Source organism: Daphnia pulex, chromosome 4 (assembly GCF_021134715.1).
Source record: "Daphnia pulex isolate KAP4 chromosome 4, ASM2113471v1".
NCBI lineage: Eukaryota > Metazoa > Arthropoda > Branchiopoda > Diplostraca > Daphniidae > Daphnia > Daphnia pulex.
Genome location: NC_060020.1, coordinates 4,874,150 through 4,895,838, shown reverse-complemented (window position 1 = coordinate 4,895,838; position 21,689 = coordinate 4,874,150). Strand labels below are relative to the sequence as shown.

Here is a 21,689-nt window from a genome sequence, read left to right as displayed (position 1 = left end):
GTTCGATAAGAAATCTACAATCGATGGCCGTTTTCGGGAACTGCCACCCATGATTCTTTGGGCGAAGGATACATAAATGGGAGTCAATACCACATTGCTGCCCTGTCGGTACAGTGATTTCAAATATGAAAACATTTATTGAAAAAATCCAAACCAGATTTTCAAAATTCGGGGAGTATATTAGCGCAAAAGACTTGCTAATCATTGCGGCACTCCTTCTCGTTGAATCTTGTCTGTTTATTGGCGTTGTGGAATACAGGAAATCGCTCGAAACCAATCCAGTCCGAATCAAATGCAACGATCGAACCATAAACCAACCGATGGCACCAGAAGCGCAAACCAACTGGATTCCGTACCTTTTCGCAGCAGGAATCCTCCTGTGGTGTTCCATGAGCATCGGACACACCATTTTCGCCATGAAAAATCAGGACTACGAATCGCAGACGGGAATTCTGAACGGGGTTAGAAAAAATGTCCCGATGATTCGTTTAGTCCGATGGTTTGGCGTGCTAACTATCGGACTATTTTTGATGGTGTTGATTACTTTACCTTGGAGTTACTACATGGGTGAATTGGCTCCCAATTTTATTAGCGCGTGCAAACCAGCCAAGCTTGACCTTCTATGCCACTGTCCCTACGATCGCCGTTCGGTTGACGTCGTCTGCACAACACCGGCGGAATTATGGTTCCCTTCGCGGTCGTCATTCCTGCCGACATCCGTCACTCTCCAATCGTACCTGATGTTGACGTCACTTTTTTTCGTAATAGTGCACATGAGCTGGTCGGGAGCGATGCGGTACATGAATTCATTTTCAATGTTACTCTGTGTACTCTTGACCTGGGGCGTAGGATACAGCGCAGTTCAACGCAATGAGGCCGATTGGATCAACACGGTTTTCGGATTTTTCATCGGAATGATTTCTTCTTTCTTCTCCGTAATTTTGAATGCCCGTTGGATGAATTGGGATGTGGAGCAGAAACTTCCGCGCAATTGGAACGACGTCCCTCCAACCACTCAGAATCCTCTGCTGTCTAAAAATAAAGGAAACGGACAAGAACTTTCGACATCATGGGAATATCTACCGAATCCATCGCCCATCCATTAGTTCATCCTACTGAAGAATGAAAATACACATTATGATTAAGAGCATGTCACAAAATCCCATTGAAACGCAATGTTAAAATAAAAGTTTTCGTCAAATTCAAAATGTTCATTTAAATCTGCAGTTGTATAATTTCAGCTGTTACGCAATTGAATTTTTACCGCAGGCCTACGCTGTAAAAATAAGTTACTCTCCAGACTAACCGGATAATCAAGTAATTTTGTAACACCAGAGTTCTTTTAGTTCTCAAATTCATGAAATAGTTTTTTTTTACGATAGTGTTGCCAAGTTGAAAACAGCTCAGAAACGAGTCAACAAAGCTGTGGATTGTTTCACGAGAGCAACAGGAGCGGCATCTTCGTCGGCCTTGCGAGGTTTCCCTTTACGGATTTCAACAGACACGTGACATGTAAACAAAGCGCAAAACGGGAGGGGGAAGGAGGAAAAGAAGAAGAAGAAGAGATAAACTTTTATTTCCCTCTGTCTTCTCGTGCGTCAGTGTTCCTGTCTGTGTGTGTGTATCTGTACCGCACCGTTCAAAAAGAGGCGGATAGAAATAAGCGCGAGAAAAAAGGCTAGATAGCGGCTCCGGCCCCGGAAGGAAGCAACTAGAAAAATAACATGATGTTATGATTTAGACTTTTGAAAATGTAGCAGTAAACTCTCCTTCTTTATTTTCCCTTCTAAATCTCCTTCCTCGTTTCCCCCCCCCCCACTCTTAGCCGGAGTCGTAATAACTGACATAACCTTCGGGTTTTTTCAACGAGAGTTGGGGGACTGCGGGGGTGAAGGCGGTTAGAGTCACGATCCAAGTCACCTAAATCACACACCCATGCAACACATCATCGACTTGGACGACGACTTCAAAAGTGGAATTTCCGGATGATCGAGGGCGTCTCTGCAGGGACTAGATGATAACCAACATTATGCGCATGAGGGGGGTAGATTTTAAGAAAATTGTTTCACGACTACTTGACGCGCCAGACTCTGCTCGTAAACCTAAACAATAAATTTACCAAATGCTGATGTTAGGTTATAAAAAAAAAGGAAAATGTATTGATGACAGTTCTACATCTCTATGAAATGAAATTTGAAAGAGAGATGATTTGAGTCGTATAACAGATCGTATCATCGTTAGGATTTGTGGGGGAAAAAAAGGAAAAAATTGCATAAGTAGTTAAATATTTGCGTTAGGTCATCAGGAGTCATCGTGGCGACGGGAACGGCGGCTGCTAGGTGTGATGACGGGACGTGGTTTGTATAAATCAGCATCGTCATAACGTTGTTGTGGTTGCTTCAATCTAGATAATAGTGTCAGATGAATTTTAAAACAGCTGTAGAAAAATAGAGAAAGCGTCAAAACTTACGCCGTGGATCTCCGGCGGCCATTGGGTGAAATGATGTCCTTGCCGGCGTCTTCTTCCGCAGCGGATTGGACGTCGGCGGGAGGTGGAGAGGAAGGTAGAACATGAGCAGGGTGTGTCAAATCTGACTGGACGCTTTCCGGGCTTGAAGGCAGAGGTTGTTCAGCTTTGAGTCGTTTGGCGTCGGGCGGCTGATAGTCAACAACTTCTTCACCCTCCTGAATTACTTCCGACGATGGGACTTGAATGCAATTTTCTTGGTTCTCCTTTGGCAAAGATTTCGTATTGTTGTTGAGTCGCGGGCTACGTTGGGGGTGGTCCGCCGAATTCTGCGTCGTTATGATCTTGCGCAATTCAGAACCGACGTAGCTATCGCTATATCGCGTGTTGAGCTTCCGCACTCGCTTGTTGTTGTTAATGTTCAATTGCTGGTCTCTTAAACACGACTCGGATGGAGTGAACTCTTCCGAAGCCGGGATGAGATCTGACTCGGCGCCATTTTTAGCTTCTTCAATGTCTTCATCGTCTCGATAGACGACACGCCCACCCGAATGAACGACAGCCTTTTCCACCTCCGAATCGACTTCCACTTCCGACAAGTAGAGCAGAATGGATTCGCAATCCGAATCTTCGTAGGAGGACACGGACGACACGGAAACGTCAGACAGCCCAGCATTTGTATCGCACATTTCGTCAAAGACTTCTTCGGGAAATCGTGCCAAGTAATCCCACAGAGCTGTGGGTTTTTCTTCTGGCCTTTTCCACAAGTAGGCCTTGGGGTGCAGCCCTGGCAGGGGAGAAATCGACGACTCTCTTAGGCTTTTATCCGCCGCTCGATCACTTGATTTTCGGTCTCTGTCTTTGTGCGAACTCGATCGGTATCGATCAGATTCGTGATTTGATTTCGAGCGATTGCGATCACGTTCTTTTTCTCTGTGCCTATCGCGATCTTTATCCCGGTGTGACGAAGATCTCCTCCTTTCGTCTCGATCTTTGTGTCCAGATTTAGAGTGATGAGATTTGTTTCGACGGTCAGATTCCTCACGTTTTTCACGTTCGCGTCTCTTCTCTCGATCCCGATCTCTTTGTCGATCCCGATCGCGATCCCTGTCTCGATCTTTGCTTGATTTTTCTCTACGATCCGACTTGCGTGATTCAGATTTCGAGCGACTTCGTTCTTTGGATGAGGAGGAAGCGGAAGCTTCGATTCCTGCCTCTTGAGTATTTTTTTCTGTTTCAAAAGATTCCGTAGGTGTTGTCGATGCCGCTATTGTAGTGGGTTTCCCCGAATCAGAGATTGCCACCTCTCCTGTCGGTTTGCTTCCACTTTCCGACGGCTGACTTCTGAAGGAAGTAGGCTGATTTGATGACTCCCCTGCTTTCTTAGAATTTAAATCACCGGGATCTTCATCCGGCTTCCGATCAGGATCGCGGCCATCTGTTTTGGGCCGCCAGGAGTAGTGATCGTCGATCGTCGAACCGTTACCATGTTTTTCTTCGGGCTCTTCCTCGCCTGGAATAGGTGTCACCGATCGGCTGGTCGGTGCGTTGATTTCGATCTTCTCAAATTCGGGACTAGAAAAATCGTCTTCGTCATCATCCTCCATGTCTTCGTCGTTATCATCACTGCTCGATGGAGAGTTCTGCGGTTGATCTTCTGGAGGATTATTATTGTCGTGGAACTCTTCTGAAGTAATTGGCGAAGGTACTGCAGGCGATTCAGACGGAAGATCATCACCAGAACTTATAGCCGAGAGTGCTGAGCCAACTCGATTCCTAATAGGCTCCTCTGCATCTTCTACTTTAACACTGTCTCTGCTACTCTGTGGCGATATAGGGCTACAAATACGTTCTAGGCCAGCCTCGGGGGCTGGTCGGCTGTCTTCCATGCTGACGTCACTCATATCTTCGGCAAGATCTTTCTTCAAGCTGGACTGACATCTCGATTCGGGTGATGGTGTTATAGCTTCGAGATCAAATTCCTCTCCAGGTGGAGGTGTGCAGTCTTCCTTATCTCTACTTGGGATTGAAACAGGCATTGGACGGAAGGTTTTTCTGGGGGAACTTATGTTTACACTGGTGTCAGGAGTCTGATTACTCTTTCCAGCACGAGGGTTTTGTATGCCAAGGAAATTGTAAATAGCATTTTCAACTGCTGGGTGGAATACAGGGAGCACCTTAGGCTGAACCACTTGTTGGACAATTCTGTCCACTCCTTTGTCAATTAATCCCAGTTCCAAGATGTGCTTTCTCAAATTCTCCCTGACTTGGTTTTTTGCCATATCTGGCCTCCATCGTTGTTTGCCTAAAAACGCTGCAACAGCACTGTCAACTCGAAAGGTCAGGTTTTGGTAGGCTGGCTTGGTATCCACATCAGCTAAACATTCTCGCCTCCACTGATCAAAAGTACCTTGTGACTTAATCTGGTTAACGATTTGATCGACGAATTTAGGGTCAGCTGGAAGTTGATGAAAAGATGGAGGGATCTCCATTTTTTACTTTCACAATTTTACAGAATTGTCACTTGAGGCTGGTATCGTAGAGACTGGTAGGGATACGAACTTTTGCACTAGCGTTCGCTTATTTTCAACAATTTCACTCTTTCACCAGTCCATAAATGTTATAATGGTGTAAAATATTTAATAACTTCAAGTAAACAAAGTATAGATATGCATTCTAGTAAATTATTTCACCAACAACTGCATTGGGAATCCAGAATCCTCAAACCAACAAAAAGTGCCCACAGTGCAGACAGCAAACAATGGCAGTTGCCGGATTTCGATAAAAATATAGCAAATCAATATTTTAAGACACCAAATCATATCATTATAATCTTTGGAATTTTGTCGTTGAAAATATTGAAATTTTTTACAAAAATTTAGATTCTACTATTCTAGATACTTTAAGTTTTTACTTTTCTTCACAGAAGAATTGACAACGTTGAAAGTTGTAACCGGCGATCAAAAATATCTTCTGCTTGACAATCAAGCCCGCCCGATTGTGTACAAAAATTGGCAAAATTTTGATTACCATTTCAAATAATAATAATGTTTTTTTACTTTTGAAAATCAGCAATAAATCACAGACAGTGTTAACTAAAGCAGTTGAAGTTGATGTAGTGTGGTGCATAGTGATCATACAAGGATAGCATTGTTTTTAAACGAGAGATACAGATTCTGAATCTTTTCCATAGAATGGCTATAGCTTGCAGTCCACAGCCAGATCTTCATCGTATTCTTAGGCGTCTTGACTTTCCACAATCAGCTAAAGAAGCTCTTGCTTGTCTTGGTATGGAAAGTATATCTCAGAATAAGAGTTTACTTTTTCTTATTGTTTAATGTTTTTCAGAACAATTATGCCTTCCCCTTGCACATACACGTCCACCTACATCAAAACAGCTAGATTACATTGGAGAAATCATTGATGAATTTGTTTTTTGTGAGATAGATCACAAGGGTGCCAGACGAAAGGTACTGAGATATGAGTATTTCAAATCATCATCAAGTTATACAACATTTGTTTTCTACAGAGGTTAAATCCCCTTCAAGAACTGCAACTACTAGAAGTGTTACTGGGCTATTTTGCTGCTGGGGAAGATAAAGTCATTTTGAATACTGTGTTTATGATGTTATTTACCCCTCCTCATACACCTAGCCCCAGTCCTAGCCCCTCACCTTCGGGGTTTGCTCGCACGGATGTCTTTACTCCTGGAACAGCGACTGCCACGCTGAGTGATCGAATGAGGATCCTAGCACGACTAGTGTCAGCCGCTGTAGCCTCCCGCAATTTGGCTGTATTGAACTGTACAGGCGTTTGGATGCAACAGTTGGTACACATTTTCAGAGACAAAGATTTTGAAATTAACCAGTTATTTAATTTTTTTTTTTACTCTTCTAGGGATGCCTGAGCCAACACTCTCTCAATTTGTCAAGAGTTTTCATTGAGGACTATTTTGTTCTTAACACACCACAATCCAATGTATGAAATAAATTACAAATAATTTTAATTAAAAAATGGACTATATGGATAAATTAAATTTGGATTAAATAACAACTAAATTCTTTCCACAGATAAGTTCATCTGCAAGTTACCTGGAACAGCTACCGCAACAAGCTCCACATTTCACATCATGTTTTTTAACAGCTGCCGCAGAGCTTTACGGTGGAATCGGTAACGTTGTCGTGTAGAAATTGTTTAGTGGTTAAATAACACAGGGAAAACTATTTAGATGGCAACCGAAGTGCTTACATCCCCCCTCCAATGTGCTTGCTCAATACCATAGTCAACTGGGTTTCTTCTAACCCTAGATTATGCCTGACACCACTGACATTGAATCTCCAACCCCTTCTTCCAAAAGGAAGCATAGTGATGACATCGGTTACTCCTTTGGCTGGATTACTTAAGTATAGTTCCAGCTTTTTTGCTTATTTTTCTTCAACATTCAAAATTTAGAAAACATTTCTCATTCGTCTATAGATGGTGCGTTGAAGCTCCTTTCAATCCCAGTCTGAAAAAGACATCGCCTGTAAAACTCGAGAAAACAAAGGACACCAAGTCGACATGGAATGAAAATTCTTACTATAGTCAACTTCATTCTAGCCTTCTAGAATCAATGCAAGAAAGATCCGTATTGCAGAATCAACAACAACTTCTTCAAGCTGAAGTGATTTCACCTCGTCATTTGGTGGCACTTGTCAGAGGTTTGCTAGACTCGTGTGCAAAAAACAACTCTAGCAACGAGAAAATTCAATTATCTCTTGACCGACTAGCACAATCAGTTCAGGTAGCCCAATCGTCCGGTTGTCTTTACGGAAACACACGTAAGCATATGAATTTTCACTTGAAATTTTCATTAATTTAACAATAATTATTTCTTTATTGGTAGATGAATTAATGCAAGCCCTCCGAACTCTCCCATACAACAGACTTCTCGATATTGTTGTGCGGCGATACAGTTGATTTGCTAACTCACTGATGATACACAAAAATATTGTTGTTTTCTTACGAAAATTTTGTTGGCATAAAAAATTATTTAGTAGCAATCAGGTCGTGGACGATTTGTGTCAGTATGGATGCAATCTTCCAGATCTTCAAGTAATGAATCAAAGTCATTAACATGCAAATCTGAAGACATAGTAGTAGTAGAGAGCATGGTCTCCATATCCATTAAATTAATTCTGTTCACGAAATCGTGTGCGTTCACGGGTGACACTGGTATGGGATCGGGTCGCATTTTCGGATCCTTGTTTGTTAAAATACCAGCCACAAGACAGGCATCATTAACTGACAGGATTTCGTCGATCACTTCGTCCGAGTCCTTGCGTATAGTTTCATCTTCTGGTGTTAGATGTTCTTCTCCGCTCATTTCGTTTTTTTCAACTTGAGGAGGATGAGAAACTTGCCAAACGTTCAAGTCCAATGATTGATAAGTGGCCAAAATATCGCGTAAACGGTGAAGTAATTGAATTGATTTCTCTCGAACAGGAGCATCGCAGTCATCTACAAGCTGGAGTAAAACATGAAGGCACCCACAAGATCCTAGTTCAGATAAGGCAGTCTGTAATCTCGAACGAATTTCTTTCGCATCCAATCTAGCAAAGCAAAAACAAAACGGTATATCACGAATTTTTGTAATGTAACTTAGTTTTCAAAATATCAGTACCGAACTATTTTTTGTTTCTCCTTCGAAAAAGTGAGCTCAGGAAAACTTCCATCCAACATTCCCTGTTGGGTCAGTGATTCATCAATCATAACTTGCCAAAATTCTAGCGCTTGAAGTTTAACCTCCCAATCTAAATCCGAAAGAGCAGCCGAGCTCATTTGACGATACAGCGTAGTTCGGTCTTGATCGAGTCTAAATAAAGAGGAGTTGATGTAACAATTATGAAAATATAAGAGATTGATTTACGGGAAATGTCCGGATTGGGTAATGAGCGTTAAAGCTTTGGCAGCCGCACGCCTGGCCAAGGCCTCGCTATCTTGCTGTAGTACAAGGTAGCAACTACTGATTACTGGGATATCAGAGAAAGTCAAAAGATGTTCCCATAAAAAAGGGACTGGAGTAGCGGCGGCAATCACTCCTATAGCCGAAGCTCGCACGTATGACTCTGTGTCGTTGAATGCGGATAAGGCAGCTTCAATCAAGTGCGAGTTTATCAGTAATTGTTGAAATGGTGGGAATCCTGGATAAAAGTAATCATGAATATACCACTATAAAACAAACGGTAAGAAATAGGGTTTAAATATTAATCAGTAGACTTACTAACGTGCGACAGCTGGGCCATTTCCAGCACAACTTCCATCGCACTGTCACGAACTTCCCAGTGAACGGAAACGGTGCACTGTTGAAGTACTTCGGCCATATCCTGCAACGAGGAATCCGGTGAGTCAGTCAAAAGCAAAGCCTGGTTCGGATGAATGAATTGCTGAATACAAAATTTGATCCCTTCTAGACCAGCACACGTAACCTAATTTTTCACAACACAGAATATTGTTAAGCGTCGCATTCAAAATTTTTCCATGCAAAATATTACCTGAATATCACGGCTAGCATTGAAAGCTACTATCTTGGTGAATATGAATGGAAGGCACACCGTTTCGTAGGTCTCCCACCACCTAATATTGAATAAATCGATGTAGGAGCACAAACTCTTGATCAAGTTAATCGCAAGCTGAGGAGTGAAAGACATAAGGGTCATTCGTTTGGCTTCAGGAACCTTCAAGCAGCCAAGAAGAAAGATGCCAGAACGAGTAATTTTCAATGCAGAATCCTTATTTCATAAATTTCAAATTAAATACAACTTTAAAAAATATGTAAGTGCTGATATTAAATACCTTGTCAAGTTTATTGATTGATTTATTGAAACCAATCAATGAGATACTAGTGAGCTCATTGAGTTCACTGTTTGAATGAAGCATTGCCGAAAGAGTTTTACTAATGGATTTTGTTGAATCGTCAGCCAAATTTTCCCAATATTGACAAACTTTTGGGTAGCATGGATAATGCTCACCAACCTCCTTTGTATCAACCAACACCGGAACTATCTAGAATAACAACAGAAACAAATTAAAGTTAAAATAGTGAAATATTGCGGAATTTAAAACATTTGCATTTACCATAAGATGGACAAGTTGTCCCACTAACCTAGATGTTTTCAACTGACTCCAAAAGAACAAGCTCTGCGAAATTACGGTCAAAGTAACCCTTAAGAAACCGCGACGTAAAATCAATTGAATCAGTGACACTGTTTTTATCTCCCAAGTATTTTGCTCTTTTTCATTTTCCATGGCACATTTGGCGTATATTGCTGCAATAAGGGATGCGGCTTGAGTGAGTAATTTTTCATTTTGTGCAGTGGATACAATGTTGTGGAGAACTTGTTCAGTATTTAACGATGAAAGAGTTTTTCCGGTTGTGTCCATTTTGTTGGATGATAGGGTTAAGGTAACATAGTGTTCCAAAATTTCAAAATAAGGTTTCAGTTTGTCACTTTCTATTTGATGATTCTCAAGTTTATTTCCCGCTTTGAGAATTGGTTCCAACAATTTTGTGAATATGATTTCACGGTTGGCATCATTTAGAAGTGGCAAAGCATAATTAATGGCCTCCTCGGCTTTCTTTCTTGTAAATATTGTACGATCACTCAAGCTATCAACAATGAAAAGGAGAGAGCCTGAAGTCAATAGCCACTGCAGGCCTGCTTTAAGTTTTGAAAGGCTCAAAAAGAAGTTCATGATGGATTGCTTGAATTCATTGTTTTCTACAATTGTGGTTTCCGTCAACTGTTGAATTTTGACAAAGATATTTGGTGACTCTGAATACATGAGCTCAAACTTAGCTTCATTGTTGGTCAGCTGTAGTAGCAGGTTGATAGCAAAAGTGATTATAGAAGAGTGGATGCTATGCACTTTTGATATCTTCAAAACTTCATTCAAGAAAACTTTCACGCTTTGACTTTGAATGAGAGCCACATGTGTTGGATCAAGAAATTGGGCTTCCTTAATGCTATCACTATCAAGCTTCTTTAAATGGTCCAAAGACTTATCAAGTAAAAATGAAATATTTTCAGAAAACGAGGATTTAGGCTTGTCACAATATGAGTTTAACAAAGACAAAGCTTTATCAAATTTCTGAAGAAACTGACTTGAACTGCTTTCATCTTTAGCTCCCATGATTCGATTTTCCAATCAAAACAACCACTTAAACAGTGTAATCGAATATGATGATTAATATTCTTTTGTACTTTTTTGTTGGTTATTGTTAGAAATCTTAGAATGAGGAATGACCACACTCGTTACGGTGGTTGACACTTGACATGGACAATTGTTTATTATTTGTAATGCATATTTTTGCCACCAGGTTGAGTTGTGTTTCCATTCCCGAAATCTCCACACCTACGCATGAGTTTTAATTTCTCAATTAGCCCCGCCCTTTCGTCGGACGCGTGACCATCCCAACCGAAACCGATTGCCTTTCCCTATTGTTTTCTCCTTTCCTTTCTCCTAATTGTGGGATCTATGAAGGGAAAAACTGCGATAAGAAAAACTTTTCTTTTCATAACTTTTCTTTACAATGTACACTTGTACAGTTCCTATTCCTAGAGAAAGTATTGGAACGACTGAGAAAAGCTGATGGTTAACGGCGTTTAGGTATCGCTCCCATTAATCGGATTCTCGATTAAATTTTATGATTTTTTTAGAGGGTGGGGGTGTTTGTTTGTTTTGAAGATTCTTTTTTCGGAATCTTCCGATCATATACGGCGTGTTATTTTCGTGGCGATGTAAAAGTATAGGAATGGATTTAAAACTTCAAATCCCGTTTTTTCCCCATTTTTTTTTTTTTGTTTTACGAAATACTACAGTACATGTTTAAATTACCTTTTGCGTTTGGTGTCCAGAATTTATAACAGACACGAAAATTTATTTATTTAGGCCAATGCTTCAATCTGTATCGATTTCTACATTCCACATCATTATAAACGTGGTAGCTGTGTTGGTACAGTGCATAGAATAGTAATTAAATGTAACTTTAGGTTGCCTAATGTTGGTTTGGGTTGGGTTCCTCCAGCACAGGGTGAGATCGTTTTTACGAAATCAACTTAGAAATCGACCGAACATGACCGACTGAATTTATTATTGAAAATTTATTCCTTTCAGACCAATTATCATTCTTCAAAGTATATATCAACTTCTACTTACTAATTAAATAACAAACTAGCGTGCTGCCAGTATTCTATAGCTCTGGTGCTGCACTGTGGTTCACTTCTTGTTCGACTTATTTTATATTAAGTCATTTTGCTTAAAACTAATGGTCTTGGCCGCAGTTTTCAATTTTGACTTATCTTTTGGCGGATCTAATGTATTCGGTGGTTTTTACAAATACGCCGGAAAATAGAACTTATTGATCGTCTGTAATTTTATTAATTAACGGAGGTACTATCCACCATAAGCGGTAAAACAGTGATTAGTATTATTGACATAAAATAGCAATGAGCAGAGTCATCCAGTCAGGATGACTCTGCAATAACGCATTTTTGAATTTCCCTCTGGGTCTCGTGAACAGCTGATTAATAAAATAGGCAAGTAGGCAACTCTGCATCTGATCGAGGCTTATAAATACCGCCTTACTGTGTCAGATTCAGACTTAGTTGGGAAAAAATATAGCGGCAACAGGTATGTACTGCACATCACTGGCCACAGCTTTCACTTAAGACATAGACACTAGACAATTGTCAAACAAAAATCTGCTCGTATTTGTTTTTATCTTTCAACTATACTAATGCGTATACAAAAAATTTGCTTGCTATCAGATTGCTATCATCAATACAGATATTGTGTGTATTGATTGATAACAACAAGTCCTAGTGGCTAGCGAGTCCAAGGGAGAAACTTAATACGCATTTGCTCTCTCTTTGCCTGCGGCTAGGGCTTTCTACTGCGACCGAGACGTTTGAATATTCCGTGCTATTCCCTAAATTTATTTTATTCTTCTGAAGTTGAAATGGCGGAACGTGATAATGCAACCAATCAGCTTAAGGATTTTGCACAGTCTGTGAAGGTACATTTTTTTAGCTATATGAATTTTTTGTAAAACAGTTATAATATTTCCAACTTTAATACTTTGCAACCTTATATAACAGAATGAAGCTACTCCTACTGTGACCACAAGTGGGGGAGCTCCAATTGGATTCAAAACTGCCAGCCTTACTGCAGGACCTAGAGGTCCAATGCTACTTCAAGATCATGTATGCATACATTAGATACTCTCACTTTCACACACACTATTTATATTTTTTTTATGGCCAGGTATACATTGATGAGACAGCCCATTTTGATCGTGAAAGGATTCCAGAACGTGTTGTTCATGCTAAAGGCTCAGGTATGATTTTATCTATTTATACAACTGATATGGAAAATGACCTTTTTTTGGTACTGTCCCAATTTCCAGTAGGCCTACCATAATATTACTTAGTTTGTTAATTATTATTATTTTTTTTATTTTTCAGGCGCTTTTGGCTATTTTGAAGTTACCCACGACATTACCAAGTATTGTAAAGCAGCTGTCTTTGGCCAAGTGGGTAAAAAGACTCCAGTTGCTGTTCGATTTTCTACTGTTGGTGGAGAGAGTGGCTCAGCCGACACCGCTCGTGATCCTCGAGGATTTGCAGTCAAATTTTACACCGAAGAAGGCAATTGGGATTTAGTCGGAAACAACACCCCCATATTTTTTATTCGTGATCCTATTCTCTTTCCGAGCTTTATTCATACTCAGAAACGCAATCCAGTAACCCATTTGAAGGTAAGGTTAATCATTTTTAAAGAAAGTAAGAGTGTAAGACTCAGTATTTAATTTGGCTTATTTACATTGAATACGTACTAGGACCCTGATATGTTCTGGGATTTCATATCTCTTCGACCGGAAACAACTCATCAAGTTTGTTTTCTGTTTTCCGATCGTGGAACTCCAGATGGCTATCGTTTCATGAACGGTTACGGATCGCATACCTTTAAATTAGTTAATGCGGAAGGCAAGCCTATCTACTGCAAATTCCATTTCAAGGTATTGACAAATTATTGAAAATTTTTTATTCATAGGATTCTAACGTTAGTTCTGTATTTCTTAGACCGACCAAGGGATTCGTAATTTAGATGCTGGCAAAGCTCATCAACTTACTGCCGATGATCCAGACTATGCAACTCGTGATCTGTATAACGCCATTTCCAAAGCAGATTTTCCTTCCTGGTCCGTAAAAATTCAAGTGATGACCTTTGAAGAAGCAGAAAAGTTCAAATGGAACCCCTTTGATTTAACTAAAGTAATTTCATTCTTTTTCAACAATTTCAAAGATCATTGTATAATTTTGTTTTATTGTTACCAGACCTGGCCACAGGCAGACTTTCCACTAATTCCAGTTGGTCGTATGGTCTTGGACCGCAACCCTAAAGATTACTTTGCTGAAGTTGAACAAATTGCCTTTAGTCCAGCTCATTTGGTCCCGGGTATTGAGCCAAGTCCAGATAAAATGCTTCAGGTTGTGACCATTTTTCATACCTGTTTTTATTACACAAGTTATATAAATCGAAAATTGATTTGTAGGGACGTCTTTTCTCCTATACCGATACTCATCGCCATCGCCTTGGAACAAATTACCTTCACTTGCCTGTCAACTGCCCTTACCGTTCCAAAACTTTAAATTACCAACGAGATGGTCCGATGACTTTCAATACGGACTATGCAGGCTATCCAAACTACTTTCCCAACAGCTTTTCCGGACCATCCGATGCGCCAGCAGCTCTGGAATCAAAGTTTGAGGTTTCGGGTGATGTAGCTCGCTACAACACTGCCGATGATGACAATTTCTCTCAAGTCGGCATTTACTGGACAAAGGTTCTTGATGATGGTGCTAAAGAGCGACTTGTTCAAAATATTGCAGGGCATCTAAAGAGTGCACAGTCGTTTATTCAAGTAATGAAATATATGTTATGTAATTATGATGTAACATTGCTAATAATGAATTTCCAAATATTCTTAGGATCGTGCGGTAAAGAATTTTACTCAAGCTCACGCAGACTTCGGACGACGACTACGTGCTGCTCTTGACAAGCACATTTCTTCCAGTTTATAAAAGCAAAAATCGATCTACAAGGTTTTGGTTTTTGGCTGAGCAATTTTTCTTTCACGAAACTAGTAGCTAAAAAAATCATATGGAAAGTAGCATGGGTGTTTTTATTAATTACTCTTAAATCCAGCCTGCAATAATATGGGTTTCACTTTATCTGGTTATAAATACATGATGTATTGATAAATGGTTACTCTGATATTTATTTCATGGTTTATGGGAAAGTAAGGTATAATCCATCCCACTGTTTTCTAAAAGTGAAGGAAGGCTTTTAGTATACCGATCAAGTGACATAAAACTCACGCAAAAGAAGTTGAATTTTAAAAAATTGAATTCGGGTTCAGAATAAAATACTGTATATGAAACATTTCGCATTTATTTCCAAGTGTTCCATGAAGTGGGGACAACGTGATAAGTCAAAACAAAATTATTTCACTTCAATGACGTGTGAACTAAGACCGTTCTTAAAACTACCTGCTGGGGATTGTGGTATTTTATCGAATGATCAACATAAGAAAAACAAGATACTCTTCAGAGTTATACAAAGAGCCAGGTCTATGGTAGTCGGAGTCGATTAGACTGGCAACTTTGAACGTTTCTTGGCAATGGCCTCCTCGACTGCTTTTAACTGCTTCAGTAATTCTTCACGGCGCGTAGCAGCTGATTTCTTCCCTCCTTTGTCCGCCTTTTGCGGTGATGTGTTGGCAGCCTAAAATATTACATAACGATGAAAAATCATTTCGTTTTTATGAAATTAAACTTTTACCTTTGATGGCGGTGCAGAAGGGGGAGGCGATTCTGCTGCTCGTTTCCTTGTGGCCTGATTTAAATTAGTTGCCGCAGGAGGTTGAGACGCACTAACAGAGACAGTTTTTTCTTTTTCCCAACCTTAAATGAGAAAAAATTAGTTGATGAGAATTCCCGCTCAAGAAATAATTAAAATAACAATAAACGAAGTACCTTCATCATCTGAATCATCATCGAACCTATTTGTAATCTTCTTTAACGGTGGCGCGGCTGATTTCAGTGTTAACTTTATCTGTTTCGCTTCCACCTGAATGATAAAGCTCAGTCAGATTTTGTCAAATGATTCATAGTAAATAGATTACCTTTGGAGGTTCCGGCACAGCTTTTCCTTTAGTTGATGGATGAGATGACGCTGGTGGAGGGTTTACACCTCGTAGCTCTTTACGTTCGGCAAAGTCTCGTCGGCCACGGTTCGATGGTCGACGGGGTCGTCCGATGTCATTTGAATGTGGAGATGACTCCCATTCACTAGAACTGGACGAACCGGAGGAGGCACGAGCTCGTCCTCCATGGGCTTTCGTGGGAGGGGCAGAGCTATTGTTCTTAGTCGCAGGGCGCATCTTGGAAAGAGATCTGGAACGTGAACGGGACGAAGAACTTGACCAGTCCCTATGTGTACCACGACAATATGCAAAACGTCACATTGAACTGACATATGCCTAGCAATGTAAGCTATTTATTTACCTATTTCGAACTTGAGGTGACCTCTCATGGATGTTCCGCTGCTTATCTGTGGGCTTCCGTGAGGATTGGGGGTGCGGGGGCGATAACGGGATGGGAGCGGATGAAGATGTTTTATGTTTGGCAACAGGAAGTGAAGAGACGGTCTTATGGTTCCCTTTAACCCGCTGGTCTCCGACTTTTGCCTTCCGTCCTTGCCGTCGTTTTACATTCATTGATTTAGATTTTGAAGTGGAACGTGAGCTAGCACTGGAACGACTGGAACGACTGCTTGAGCTCGAGTATGAACTCGAACTTGAGCTCGATGTCGACGACGATGTTGAAAAAGATGACCCAGACGAATAGCTACGTCGTCTAGAACCTTTAGCTCCAGCCGAATTTCCTCCGGCGCCAACGACTGCACTTGAAGATGGACCACCACCAGCAGCACCTCCGCCTCCAGCACCACCAGGAGATCTTGATCTCATCCACGGATCCCACCATTCATCACTACGTCCACGCTGAGCTGGAGGCACAACTTCCACGTATCTATATTGAACAATTTAAAAGGTTCAATAAAGGATTTTGTTTTGGTTCTACAGACGCAGTCACATTGCATCAATTAAAACTGACCTCTCATCAGACCATCTTTTTTCGTGAGGGGGAGGAAGTTGAGGTTGGGATTTACTGGCAGATGGATGGATATCTCGTTCACTTGGTTTTGGACCGTAGTAGTGCGGACGCTCATATCCTTCCGGATGATAGTATTCCCTTTCTCTATACTCTGATTCTGGTGGGTAAGGTCGCCGGCCTTCGTACGGATAAGGGTAACCAGGTGGGGGGTGGCGGTGAGGAGGCGGGTAGCGTGACGGAGGCCATCGCCCTTCAGCTGATGGAGGTAAAAATTTATGGTATGGTTCTGTATCTGGCTCTTCAAATCTAGAGGAGTAAAAAAATTAACAGATCCTATTTAACTCTTAAACAGATTTTAATGCAGTGCGATTTAACTTACGGAGGAGGGACGTCTCCATGTAAAACTGGACTAGCAGGTCGAGTGTAGTAGTCATTCTCTTTGTCCAATTCTTCCTCACCTAAACCTAAATTTAGTTTTTTTTCTTCGAAGTCAATGTCAGTTTCTTTACGATGACTGGACTTTTTGAGCATCTGTAAAGAAAACGTTTATTATGAACCCATAGCAATAAACTTAAATAATCACGGCATTGTCTCATACCTCTTTGGCTTGTCTCAGTCCTCTTTCCCAAGGTGATTCAGCACCGGTTGCATCAGTCCGAGGTGGCTCGGCCGGCTACAATTCAGAAATGAAGTTTCTCAAATAACGAAAATTGACTTAGCTGAAAGTAAGTAACCGTGTACCTGTGGATGTCGTGGAGGTCGAGGATTAGCGACCCTTGGCTGAGAATTTGCCCACTCTGCTGGCGGGATGAGTGGAACCACCGGTGGTCGATCAAAAGGTCTTTCGTAGGGTGCTGAAGGCCCGTTATGGGCAGATGGACGTGCAGGAGCAAACATATTGTAATTTCCCTTGTCTAATACTCCAGGATGAACAAATCTGTAAAACAATATCAATACTTTTTCTTTCAAAAAAAGAAAAATACTAGTTCTTACCTGCAATTATTACCCCAAGTACAATTGCCTTTACTGTAAAATCTACAAACAGGCCTAGGTTCCATGCGTGCATGTTTGCCAACATCTTCTTCGCTGCTAACTTCACCTTCTTCCAACTCTTCACCTTCCTCTAGTTCTTCTTCACTTGCTTCCTTTTCTCTCTGTGGCTTCTCTCCATCACATTCTCCATCTTCGTCATCTTTTTCAGGCTTTCTGTCTTCAATCGGCTTTTTGGGCTCTTCTTCAAGATTATCTTCTTCAAAGTCTAATTCAGTGTCTTTAATCAATGGATCCAAAATTTGAGGAGATTTTTTACTAGATGAATCTTTGCAGTTTTCGTTAGCTTCCATTTCATCATCTGATACCATTTCAAGACTATCCTCATCTTCTTTGCTTGAATCTGAAGCCATTAACTCTTGTTTATGTTCATCCAGCAAGCCACCTGATTGGGCATTTTCATCAAGCCCAATCACTTCTCCACTATCAGATTTTCTATCAATTTCATCTACGTTTGAACTCAGACGACTGGATTCAGCGGCTTGGTCCTGATCAACCATGGAGTTGCTGCTAATGCTGCTTCGGCTTTCCGGACGCGAATTCGTATACAACTGTCCTTCGATTATGCTTGAACTGGTTCCAGACAAGTCAGGATCCGGGCTTGCTGGAGCACTTAAACCGCTTTGACTCATTCTTTTACTAATATACGTTAAACAACAGTGGTAACCATCAATTACTAACTTTAGCCAACAAACTGGGAAAAACTACCAAAAATCCAAACAACCTGGCTTGCAACTAAGCCGCCATGACAGCCCCGTTTTTTGTCGGCTGTTTATAATATATGATGCCAATTAAATTTTGAACATTTCAATACATTTATCATCTATTCTATAGTCAGACGCAAACTATTTGAAAGTATTTAAATTTTTTTAACTATTTTTTTTAGATTTGGTTCACTCAAAGAGTTGAAACTGGAAAATAATAAGGTACTAAATTTTTTTATTTTTGGCAACGCTGAAACAATTGTGCGCGCACAAAAGAAAGGTTTGAAATCATGCGGATAGCGGATTTGCGCTTTTATCATTAGCCATTTAAGTTGAGTCAATACTCAACGAAAGAGTTTTCTGCTTTCGTCAACATGAGTTATCATTTATTTTTTAAGTTTCGGTGGACGGGTTCAAAACTTCCAATGTTCAATCAATCGTAGAGTTATCTGACCTGAAAATATTGACAAAAACAAGACTGATAAGTTTTTGATCTATCGTAGCCTTTTGATTACGAAACATAATTTTCGTTTAGTCACTTGATTCGTTTTCGTTTAGTCATTGGCCCATTGCATGTTTAGCTCCATGCTTAACCTCTCTCAAACATTTTACATTCTTTTTTAAGCAAAACATTTAAAATTCATATTATTGAATGTCTCGATTAATTACCGTTTTAGCAATAATTGCTTGGACCTTTTCAACTTCAACTTTTCAACTGCCACCACCCTGCCCCAGGCAAGAAAATTTCTGTAATCTAACAATGAAATTGCTTAATTACCAGAATTACGTTTTAATTTTAGCGAAATTTATTGCTATGGACCCCTGCTGCATGCTGTCCAAAACGCGGAGTTATACAAAGATTCCAAAACTTTTGTGGATAAAAAATTGCGTTTTAATCCAGAAATAGTCTTAACTAGTTTCTCACAGTTCATGACCGACACTGAAAACCAGCCAACCAAAGAAGAATTACAGGCATTTGTTGACAGCAATTTTGAAGCTGAAGGATTGGAATTCCAGAATTGGGATCCATCGGACTGGATCAGTGATCCTCCATTTCTATCTCAAATTAATAATTCAGAGTTCCGCAATTGGGGGAATCGTCTTCATGAAGGATGGAAATCTCTCGGGCGACAGATAAAAGGTGATGGTCTAAAAAGAAACATTATGGTTTTATTGATTTCCTTAAATTGCAGTCCAGTTTTCTTTCCGCCAGATAAGAGAATCATATTTTAAATTTCTATTCTTTGCTGGTGTTCTCTCTTTCACTGCTTGGACTATGGGCTCTGTGTTGTAATTCTAGACGACGTTCGTGATAATCCTGATTTATACTCCATTGTATATGTTCCGAATCCATTTATTGTTCCCGGTGGAAGATTCAGAGAATCCTATTACTGGGATTCTTATTGGATCGTAAAAGGTCTTCTTATCTCTCAAATGAATCAAACAGTATGTATAAAAACATTTTAAATATTTCTGACATGAATGGGCTAAAGAACGAATTTTAAACTGAAATGTATTTAGGTCAGAGGAATGTTAGATAACTTCGTTCAAATGGTGGACATGTTTGGACTAATTCCGAACGGCGGACGCATATATTACCAACAAAGATCTCAACCTCCAATGTTGATCCCAATGGTTGATCTTTATGTGAGAGCAACTGGTGACGTTGATTTCCTTCGAGAACGAATTAATCTAATTGAGAAAGAATTTGAATTTTGGTTATTAAATCGAACAGTGTCAGTTCAAGGGCACACCCTTGCACGATACAATGTCGAATTTGACGGACCTAGGCCAGAGTCCTACAGGTACAGGCTATTTTTGTTTAATAACTGATTAAAGAGCGCTTATAGGATACATAACATGATTGTGAAAAGGGAGGACTTTCGAACAGCTGGAAACTTGAGTGGAAAACCTCTAGAAGAGTTTTATGTCAACATGAAATCTGGGGCAGAATCTGGATGGGATTTCAGCACAAGATGGTTCATTGCAGAAGATGGCAGCAATGTTGGAGAACTGAACGATGTCAAAATAACAAATATTATACCGGTGGATTTAAATTCTTTTATTTGCATGAATGCAAAACTGCTGTCGAACATGTTCAGCCTTTTAGGAGACGAAGAAAAATCACAGCTTTATTTGGATAAATTTATAAAATGGAAAGAGGCCATACAAATGGTATGTTTTAATCAGAACGACAAAACTTATGCTATTTCACCAGCATAGCTGTATTCACATTTACGTGCTGGTAGGTTTTGTGGAATGAGGAAGAAGGTGTTTGGTTGGATTATGACATGTTAAATAGCCGATCAAGAAACTACTTTTATGCTTCTAATATTTCTCCGCTATGGGCTGAATGCTGGGATCCAATTTCCCCTCAAAACAGTTCTGTCATTAATCGCGTACTCGACTATCTTGATCGAAGCCAAGCTACAAAGTAAGTCTATTATTTTTAAATAATTTCTTAATCTTTTCTCTGTTCATTGACATTGCTGCGATGTGTAGACTTGTTGGTGGTATCCCGACATCGATGGAAAATTCAGGACAGCAGTGGGACTACCCAAATGGCTGGGCACCCTTGCAGGTATAAAGAATAACTTGGTGAATTTGTAACCATTAATTTTATCCGCAAAACGATTTATTTTTTGATTAGCATTTAATGGTTTATGGTCTGGAAAATTCAGCTGACCCAAGGGCCAAAGCACTTGCTTTCGATATCGCTCGCAAATGGCTCGACAACAATTTCGCAGCGTACGAACAAAGCGTCCCTAATTCAATGTTTGAGAAGGTACTGGATAGTTTAATTATTTCTGTATTGTACCAAAAAAATCAAGATATGCTCTCAAAGTGAATCTTCTTGCGTAATATTACTCGCATCGCATATGTATAGGGTGGGGTGGGTGTGAAGTTTTAAGAAGAGAAATTAAAATACCTTTTTTTTTTTAAGTATGATGTGACGTCTATTGGCCTTCCAGGAGGTAAGTTTATTCATATTTTATTACATTATTATTATTGCATGCCTTTACGAAATTTTTTAAAAATATAGGAGGTGGAGAATATGACGTTCAATTAGGTTTTGGATGGACCAATGGAGTTGTTATAGATTTTCTAAACAATTACGGTGATCGCCTTTGATGAGGTTAACCAAAGCAATGCAAGTATAAAAACCACCAAGACAGTTGATCGCCTATGTATTTTTATATGTATAATTTTATTTTCTGTCATCGATCCATTCAGTCTGCCGGCCTGAAG

General features: G+C 40.1%; 7 protein-coding genes across 11 annotated transcripts; 4 read left to right on the top strand and 3 right to left on the bottom strand.

Moving 5' to 3' along the window:
• Positions 1–76: 76 nt before the first annotated feature.
• On the top strand, positions 77–1,106 carry LOC124192530 (phospholipid phosphatase-related protein type 5-like). The gene is made up of 2 exons (XM_046585890.1): positions 77–108; positions 158–1,106. The coding sequence occupies exons 1-2, from the start codon at positions 77–79 to the stop codon at positions 1,104–1,106; spliced, it is 981 nt and encodes a 326-aa protein (XP_046441846.1).
• A 1,025-nt stretch (positions 1,107–2,131) lies between these two features.
• LOC124193127 (biorientation of chromosomes in cell division protein 1-like 1) lies at positions 2,132–5,226 on the bottom strand. Its single transcript, XM_046586787.1, has 2 exons — positions 2,471–5,226; positions 2,132–2,404 (listed from the first exon to the last, which is right to left on the bottom strand). Exons 1-2 carry the CDS (start codon positions 4,957–4,959, stop codon positions 2,302–2,304), a joined length of 2,592 nt encoding a protein of 863 aa, XP_046442743.1. The 5' UTR covers positions 4,960–5,226; the 3' UTR covers positions 2,132–2,301.
• Positions 5,227–5,421: 195 nt separating this feature from the next.
• LOC124193126 (uncharacterized protein C7orf26 homolog) lies at positions 5,422–7,477 on the top strand. Its single transcript, XM_046586786.1, has 8 exons — positions 5,422–5,755; positions 5,816–5,937; positions 5,997–6,296; positions 6,365–6,445; positions 6,538–6,637; positions 6,696–6,870; positions 6,944–7,287; positions 7,353–7,477. The coding sequence occupies exons 1-8, from the start codon at positions 5,662–5,664 to the stop codon at positions 7,424–7,426; spliced, it is 1,290 nt and encodes a 429-aa protein (XP_046442742.1). The 5' UTR covers positions 5,422–5,661; the 3' UTR covers positions 7,427–7,477.
• LOC124193121 lies at positions 7,320–10,864 on the bottom strand. Its single transcript, XM_046586778.1, has 7 exons — positions 9,584–10,864; positions 9,302–9,511; positions 9,001–9,237; positions 8,730–8,934; positions 8,376–8,649; positions 8,130–8,321; positions 7,320–8,058 (listed from the first exon to the last, which is right to left on the bottom strand). Exons 1-7 carry the CDS (start codon positions 10,637–10,639, stop codon positions 7,500–7,502), a joined length of 2,733 nt encoding a protein of 910 aa, XP_046442734.1. The 5' UTR covers positions 10,640–10,864; the 3' UTR covers positions 7,320–7,499.
• On the top strand, positions 9,683–14,773 carry LOC124193124 (catalase-like). 4 transcript variants are annotated; one of them, XM_046586784.1, is made up of 10 exons: positions 9,683–9,797; positions 12,463–12,524; positions 12,607–12,711; positions 12,773–12,845; positions 12,973–13,265; positions 13,347–13,526; positions 13,591–13,782; positions 13,846–13,998; positions 14,064–14,432; positions 14,500–14,773. In XM_046586784.1, exons 2-10 carry the CDS (start codon positions 12,468–12,470, stop codon positions 14,590–14,592), a joined length of 1,515 nt encoding a protein of 504 aa, XP_046442740.1. In that variant the 5' UTR covers positions 9,683–9,797; positions 12,463–12,467; the 3' UTR covers positions 14,593–14,773. The 4 variants fall into 4 exon arrangements, with proteins under 4 accessions (XP_046442740.1, XP_046442738.1, XP_046442739.1 ...); XM_046586782.1 differs by lacking the exon at positions 9,683–9,797 and adding an exon at positions 12,040–12,139 and having other exon boundaries at positions 12,393–12,524; XM_046586783.1 differs by lacking the exon at positions 9,683–9,797 and adding an exon at positions 12,077–12,139.
• A 149-nt stretch (positions 14,774–14,922) lies between these two features.
• LOC124193122 (zinc finger CCCH domain-containing protein 18-like) lies at positions 14,923–18,512 on the bottom strand. 2 transcript variants are annotated; one of them, XM_046586780.1, is made up of 10 exons: positions 17,680–18,512; positions 17,428–17,623; positions 17,285–17,359; positions 17,066–17,217; positions 16,687–16,992; positions 16,078–16,602; positions 15,696–15,966; positions 15,547–15,640; positions 15,353–15,474; positions 14,923–15,295 (listed from the first exon to the last, which is right to left on the bottom strand). In XM_046586780.1, exons 1-10 carry the CDS (start codon positions 18,366–18,368, stop codon positions 15,161–15,163), a joined length of 2,565 nt encoding a protein of 854 aa, XP_046442736.1. In that variant the 5' UTR covers positions 18,369–18,512; the 3' UTR covers positions 14,923–15,160. The 2 variants fall into 2 exon arrangements, with proteins under 2 accessions (XP_046442736.1, XP_046442735.1); XM_046586779.1 differs by having other exon boundaries at positions 15,696–16,002; positions 17,680–18,511.
• A 478-nt stretch (positions 18,513–18,990) lies between these two features.
• Positions 18,991–21,598, top strand: LOC124193123 (trehalase-like). Its single transcript, XM_046586781.1, has 10 exons — positions 18,991–19,175; positions 19,241–19,581; positions 19,741–19,886; positions 19,962–20,245; positions 20,315–20,615; positions 20,690–20,874; positions 20,943–21,021; positions 21,091–21,225; positions 21,385–21,415; positions 21,484–21,598. Exons 1-10 carry the CDS (start codon positions 19,093–19,095, stop codon positions 21,570–21,572), a joined length of 1,674 nt encoding a protein of 557 aa, XP_046442737.1. The 5' UTR covers positions 18,991–19,092; the 3' UTR covers positions 21,573–21,598.
• The last annotated feature ends 91 nt before the right edge of the window (positions 21,599–21,689 follow it).